Here is a 7,550-nt window from a genome sequence, read left to right as displayed (position 1 = left end):
GTGTGTGTGTGTGTGTGTGTGTGTGTGTAGTCTGCACTAAAATATGAACATTCAAGGCTCAGAGACGTTAAGTAATTGGCCCAATACACAGCCAGTGAAGGGTAGAGCCAAGATTCAACTCCAGTCTCTCTGAATCCATCATGATAAAAAGAATAAGTCCTGGAATAAAGCTACTGGAATTTATATCACAGCTCCACCACTTAAAAACTATGTGGCAATAGCAAGTTAATACTCTCTTATAGCTTGCTTTTCTCATCTGTAAAATGGAAATAACAGTATCTAGCCATAGTTGTTATGAAGATTTAATGGTATGATATGAGGAGATGCCCAGAATAGAGCCCGACATATGAAGCTCAAAAACTGTTAGTTATTATGGTTTCAGGGGACACTGTGAGCTTATTTATCATCAGTGGGTGATATGACTAGTCAAATGCTAAGTTTTCTTTAATGTTATGTTCATCTGGTTCTCACCCTCTTCCTCGTGCGTCCTATTCACCTGCCAAACTGACTGACTGCTTTCCCAGGCTCCCACTGTTGGCTGCCACCGGGTTCCCCTCCAGCTGTCATGGCCCACATTAGATGGTGCCTTTTCCTCCCCGACGGGTGTCCTCGGATTTTTCCAGCTGTAAACTTTCATAGCACTGTATACTTTTCTAATGATACTTAATGGCTGTTTAAGTCCTTCCTTCATTCTGTAAATATTTCCTGAGCACTTTCTGTGTGCCTGGTCCTATTCTATTCGCTGAGTCCCTCCTTCACGGAACTTACATGTTCATTAGGGGAATGAGAGAGAGAAACAAATATACACAAAAAATAAAAGAAAATTACCAGAGAGTTCCAAGTGCTACACAAGTAGTTAAGGTGGCGTGACTGAGGTGAGTGAGGAAGCGAGGCGTGCTGGAATTGGTCCTGGTAATCTCTTGGCCGAAGGTGGGGAACGGACTCAAGCTGGATGACGTGGGGCCCTAGGGCTGCGAGCTCTCTAGCATCCGAAATTCCCAGCCCCATGTGTGAGTTTAAGCTCCATCACCAGCTAGCTGTATGGGTTTTGAAAAGTGGGCCTACTTATTCTTATCTGTAAAATGAAGATAAATGTTCACTGAATTGCCTACTTCACAAGGATGATGTGAGAAAATGAATGTAAAAGTATCTTGCAAGCTCTGAATTACTATGAACATGTTAGTTAAAAGTTAACATGTATATAGTTTGCATTATAATTCCTAACCTCTGAACCAGAGCAGGATCAATTACTTATTCTTCTTTTTATCTGCCACAAAACCTAACAGAGATCCTGTGTCCTAGAGGTTACGAGAATGAATAGTACTGTACAATAAAAGCTTAAAAAATGTATGAAGGAGTCTGTGATTAATGCTTTCCATGTTATTGTTAATATACCATCATTACCATCTGGCAGTAATGTTTTAAAAATTCTGAAAACGAAAACAAAACAAAAAAACCTCTAAACTCTAATCTTTTTTTTTCACCCAGTCCATTGAAATGAAGAATAAAGAAGCATTTTTTCAAGGTTAAAGTCATAAAAATACTTATACCTTTTGATCTAATAATTCCCTTCTCACACAATTTTTTATCTTCTAATCGAGCTCAACATAGATACAGAAAAGTGCAGAAATCATAAGCACATATGTGAGTTCCCACAGAGTGAACACACCCATGTAAATACCCCCACTCCCAGAAATGATGCCAGGAAGTATTCCCCTAAATGAGAAAGCTGTGTTCCCGAAGACATTCACGCAGTGAATGTTACAGTGAAAAAGGCTAACTGTTTGGTGGAGGGATGATTATGTAAATGTTGGCACATAAATTTCGAACCACGTATCAAAATTCATAAAACTCGAGTGCCCTGGAGTCAGGCAGGTAGAGGAAATGCGAGAAGCAGCCTAGTATAAGATACGGAGTGAGAGAGCGCAGAGTGCAGGCCCTGCCTAAAGACATTACATTAAAATGCTGAAAATAATAATAAACCAGAAAAAAAATAAACATGGTGCTGAGCAAACAAAATCTGTCATGGGAATAGTATCGCTCATAGGCCTTCAGTCTGTGACCCTAGCTAGAAACAGGAAAACAGAAGCATAATAAAAACGCTAGGTATGGCAATACGATTATACTATGCACAGATTATGGCTACATATGGATAAGGACTGGAGGCCAACACAGAAAAGTGAATGCTGCTCTTGGTGGGAACGTGGCCAAATTATCTTACCCTTTAAGCCTCAGTTTCTTCATCTGGAAAGTAGAAATTTGAAAACAAGCCATCCTAGAGCTGTTGTAAAGGTTAAGTGCAGAGAAAAGTGTCCATGGTTAATAAAACAATTACTTCCCCCCTCATTATTATTTTATTCTTCTTCTTATGATTTATTTGATATCATGTCTCACTGTCCTCTCTCCCACCCTCATTTTTTCCCAACTCCAATCACACTAGTTTTCTCGATATTTCAATGACATGTGTAGCCCAATTCTCTTTCTCCTCAGTATTGGCCTCACTTCATGTGGGTCTCTGCTCGGATGACACCCCAGAGAGAGGATTCCCTGCCCCTCACCTTTCTCTGCCTCTCACTCTGCTGGCTTGTTCTTCACTGCACTTAGCACACTTAGCATTGCCTGACATTTTATGATGAAAGTATTTGTAAATTTATCTGTTTGTTCTCTACCCTAGAAGGTGAAGCTTCATGAAGGCAGGAGTTTGCCTAACCTATTTAATGCTGTATTTCAGTCCCTGGAAGGGTTTCTGACACATAATAGACATTCGAGAAGTATTTGTTGAATATTGTTGAATTGTTCAAGGTAGAGACATCACATATTATTTTTTTCCTTTTTTTCCCCCTAAATCCCAGGGTTACAATGTGATTTGTGTAATTAATGATTTAAAAATACATTTTTTTGAAGGTGACCTCAATGGATAACTCTTATTTACCTTTCCCACCTTGTCTGGCAGGTCAGCCGTGCAGAAGCTGGGAGCAGAAGTGTTCGAGGTGGTCTATGATTACCTCAAGGGAGCACGGCGACAGAATGCCAGCGAAGCAGAGATCCGTGCATCTCTAGAAAAAATGGTGCCTCGTGCCAGTGACTGTTTTGAAGTTGATCAGCTCCTCTACTTTGAGGAGCAATTGCTGATCACAAAGGGAGAAGGGCCCATACTCCAGAACCATCACAAACAAGTGTCAAAAGCAAACAAGTTCAAGGGGACACCTTTCTGTGTAAATCCATTCAACACGTAAGCTGGACTGTATTATAGGAAATGGGTACATAGCTGGAGCTACTATCTTTACTTTCAGTTTCTTATGAAAAGGAATTTAGAGAGTAGCAAACATACAGTTCTGCCTATACTCAGAGTCATAGGCCAGTCAGTATTGGGTCTATACTCTGAGATAAGCTTATGGATCAAGTTTGGCTCCCTGAAAAGCATTCCCACAAGCATACCCTCAGGGCTTCCACTGGGGTCGGATCACCCTGAGGATGGCTCTGGAGAAGCCATCTGCTCTTTACCATTTGCACTTGGAGGACGGACTCTGTGCCTGACTGCCCTGGGTCTCCATGGACTGTGGCCAGCCTGCTCTTGAAAGTTGTTGGGGCACTGGCCTGACACACTGAGCTGCTGCCTAGGAGTCAGACATACCCATCTCGGGTGACCTGTTTTTGGTCCACTTTTGCTCTTCCACAGCAAATAAGCAAGAAGTACCTGTGTATAAGGACCTGGGTAAAAAATCCAAAAAGTAATTCTCTCCTCTGATTTATTCCCTAGACTTGTACATAGCGTATTGAAGACTTATTCTATTTAATAAATATATTTTTCCTGGTTACAAAATCAATCACCTATTTTAGCTTTTCCCTTCGAGGGTGGTGGGGAGAGGGAGAGGTATTACCCCATTTTACAGCTGAGGATTCTCAGCTTAAGTAACCTGGTTAATCACACAGCTATAAGGAGCTGAGCTGAGATTTCACCCCAAGTCTGTCTGATTCCAGCACCCACGATCTTAACTACTGTGCATGTGGGTTTTCAACTGAGGAGCTATACTAGACTTGCTTGAGTGGCTTCCTGAACCTACACACGTTTAAAGATACTGTCCAGGGTTTAAGAACGTGTCATAAAGGGAAATAAGACTTCCTCTACCCTCTCAGGTTCTGTGGCTGGGGCCTACAAATTGAACTGTCAAAAGACGGATTAACAGGAGAAAAAGCATACAGGGTTTATTTAATATTACTATTTTCACGTGGCATGGGGACAGGGGGCTTTCTAGAAAGAAGTGAAAAGGTCAAAGAAGCAGTCAGGCTTGAGAATTTATACGCTATTGACAAAAGAGGGATAAATTTGTGGAGAAGTGACAAGACAAGGGATCTGAGCTCTTAGTGTGTAGGGGTGGGGTTGGGGGGAAGTTAAACTGGGTAAGTGACTAGGAGATATATGGGGAAACTAATAGAAGATAAGTGTTATTTTAATAGTTTTGTTTGTATAGATCCATCTCTCATTGACACCCCATCTCCAGTGATAAGAACATTTTCCTCTTCCTGGCCCACGGAGGGTACTTTTCTCACGGGAAATGTATGCTTTTAGGTATAAAGGGGGAAGACAGAGCTCTTCCAACATCTGCTGTTTCTTAATTACTTTCAGCTCCAGATAATCCTTATGCCAATGTGGCATATTTTGGATGGCATATTCCAATCCCCTACAATGTCTAGGAAGACAGGTGCAGACTTAAAATCACATCCTCCTGGGACTTTGTGCTCTACATCATATCAGGCTTTTAAAAAAAGGGGAGGTAGGAGGAAATGCCATTTGGATCACAGCTCCATGCCTTATAAAAGAAACTCACTCATGTTTACCTTTCATTTGATTCACTGGGGGCAGCGGCACAAGATTTAAGATGACAAGGAGAAAATACCTTTTCAATATTACCAGTGGGAAAACGCTTTCTCCCTCTGCCACACTCAGTGTTAATCTTGACTCCAAGGTGGTTTGAAGTAATTCTGTCAGTATCCTACCTACTTCTGCTGATTTATTTCTTCCCAATACTTTCACTTCAGTTTCTAGAATTATAGGTTCTTGCTCATAGGAATCTTCTTATTATATACGATGGAATATTACTTAGCTATAAGAAGAGATGAAATACTGCTGTTTGTGACAACATGGATGGACCTCAAGATAATCATGCTAAGCGAAATAAGCCCAACAGGAAAGATCGAAAACCACATGATATCACTTATTTGTGGGGATATAAACCTAAAAGCAACAAATAAACATGACAAACAAATAGAGACTAATGGACATGGACAACAGACCAGTGGTTACCAGAGGGTGAGGAGCGGGGGAGGAAAAAAAAACAAAGGCATCTGTCACTCTTTTGTCTCTTTTGTATGGATTTTGAGTGTACTGTCTCCACCTGCCTTTTCTTTTCTCCTGGGCAGATAATGTGTTTCTTTATTGGTTGTTCAACATTCCTAGTCTAGTTTTGAATTTCCTTTTTATTTCTTGAATTTTTTGGTAGAGATCTCTGAGTTGTTTTTTTGTTTTGTTTTCATTGTTCTCTGCTATCTCCTTACATTAAATTAGCAAATTCATTGAATTATGTAGAATTAAGAAAGCTCATCAAGAGCAAAGATGTGTCATTAGAGACCAAGGCGGAGATCATCCACATCTTCGTATTCCCAATTACTATTTACGAATATAAGAGTTGGACAGTGACGAAGGCTAATAGGAAAAAAAAAAAAAGATTTATTTGAAATGTAATATTGGAGGAGAGCTCTCCGGATCCCCTGGACTACCAGAAAGATGAACCAGTAGATCCTAGAGCAAACTAAGCCCAAAACATCACTGGCGATAAAGATGACAAAACTGAAGCTGCCCTACTTCAGGCACATCATGAGAAACAGGGTTCTTTGGAAAAGACAATAGTGCTGAGAAAAATAGAAGCCAGCAGGAAAAGAGGAAGACCAAATATGAGATGAACTGACTCCCTTAAAAGAAGCCATAGGCATGAGTCCACAGGAGCGAGCTGGGCCGAGCTGTTGAGGACAGAGCATCGGGGACATCACTCATTCTTAGGGTCACCATGAGTCAGAGACCACTCAATAGCATGTAACACACACACACACACACACACACACACACACGCACGCACGCACGCACCAGAGTGAGTATTAATCACTAACCAAATTGCAAGACGACGAGTGGAAATTGGCTGAGGAATTAGAGAACTAGGAAGGTGCTTGTTATGAAACAGTCACAGGGACAAGGGAATAAAGGGACCCTGCTAGCTTTCTGCTTTGTAAAAAATATATATGTTTCGTAAATGCCAATTGACCTTTCCGCTTTCTATTTATGCAGAGGAAATGCCACCAGCTATTTTGGGTGATGCACAGATAAGACACACAAAGGAGAGTTATGGAAGTTAATTATTTAATGTATTTGGGCTGAGGCTGGAGCAAAAGCTCTGAGTCTATTATAAAGGAGTCCAGCCATCACAGTGAGCTCAGGATAAAGAAGGCTGAAACATTAAACAGTAGCTCAAGGGGAAAAGACACCCTACTCCTCTTTCAGGATAATGGGATCGCTAACTAATGTGTCAGAAGGAAATGGGGCCACGCCACCAAGATGATAAAAAAGCAAAAATGAAAAATGGGGGAAAGAAAAGCGCACGCACGCACGAGACAGACAGACAGACAGACAGAGACAGACAGACAGAGACAGCAACAGAGAGAGACAGGATGGAGAGAGGGGCAGGGGTAGACGCATAGTAAAGAACGTTTTAAAATGACCTGCCACAACCTACATAATTAAAAAATGAACTTAATTCCAGATGACTTGGATTCTAGACCCACTCTTGCCATTTACTGTGTGATGTGGGGCAAGTCATTCTTAGTTTCCTGCCTATGTCTGAAGATTGCTGTAAAGAACACGTAAAATAATGTAATAAGTTGAAGCACATGATATTGCCAGTGGAATTCCCTGTAATGTGGAGAAATGCTCTAAACCCTGTAAGATGCTCTCAACTTTGGAGGAAAAATCATGAACTTAATGGTCAGGCCGCCTGCCTTCCCATCATTATGGATTCATCCCTGAAGGCTTCTTAGGCTTCTTAGGCTTCTAAGATTCTTCTACCATGTGACACACCCCAAAAGGACAAACTTTCAGTCATTTTCAGCTAGCACTTGATTAAAAATTTGCTGACAGTTGACGAAGAGTTGAGAAGGCCATAAAGAAAGTAGCTCTGAAAAGGCAAGTGAGTGGGCCCTGGGGACCAGCCGCGCCTCCTGCACAATGCCTCAATGCACTTTGACATTTCATAACCTGCCTGTGTGACCCCAAAGTTAGCAGCTTTACCAGTACCCTTAGGAGTACCAGAACCATTAACATTTATGCAGAATTGAAAGCTTGACTCCAATAGAAATATTTTCAAAGTCCATCTGTAGATTTTGTTTGAAAGACAATCAACAGCTAGAGATTTTTTCTTTCCGAAACATTGTAGCTTTTTCCTGCTTTGAAAGATTGAAATTTTGGTTCCAATTCACCCCTCCCTGGACCCCAAACTATTCCC

General features: G+C 41.2%; 1 protein-coding gene across 6 annotated transcripts in view; it reads left to right on the top strand.

Annotated features, from left to right (window-relative positions):
- Positions 1 to 3,823, top strand: part of NEK11 (NIMA related kinase 11) — a 202,726-nt gene extending 198,903 nt beyond the window's left edge. For 3 of the 6 annotated variants that reach the window (XM_015585784.2, XM_015585785.2, XM_015585783.2), the window contains one exon: positions 2,954 to 3,823. In XM_015585784.2, coding sequence (XP_015441270.1) covers positions 2,954 to 3,236 — 283 coding nt within the window. In that variant the 3' untranslated portion in view covers positions 3,237 to 3,823. The remainder of the gene's footprint in view (positions 1 to 2,953) is intronic. The other 3 variants (XM_025043575.1, XM_006926989.3, XM_025043574.1) reach the window with 2 other exon arrangements.
- The last annotated feature ends 3,727 nt before the right edge of the window (positions 3,824 to 7,550 follow it).

This window comes from Pteropus alecto, unplaced genomic scaffold (assembly GCF_000325575.1).
Source record: "Pteropus alecto unplaced genomic scaffold, ASM32557v1 scaffold92, whole genome shotgun sequence".
In the NCBI taxonomy this organism is placed as follows: Eukaryota; Metazoa; Chordata; class Mammalia; order Chiroptera; family Pteropodidae; genus Pteropus; species Pteropus alecto.
This window is presented reverse-complemented; position numbering and strand designations above follow the sequence as displayed.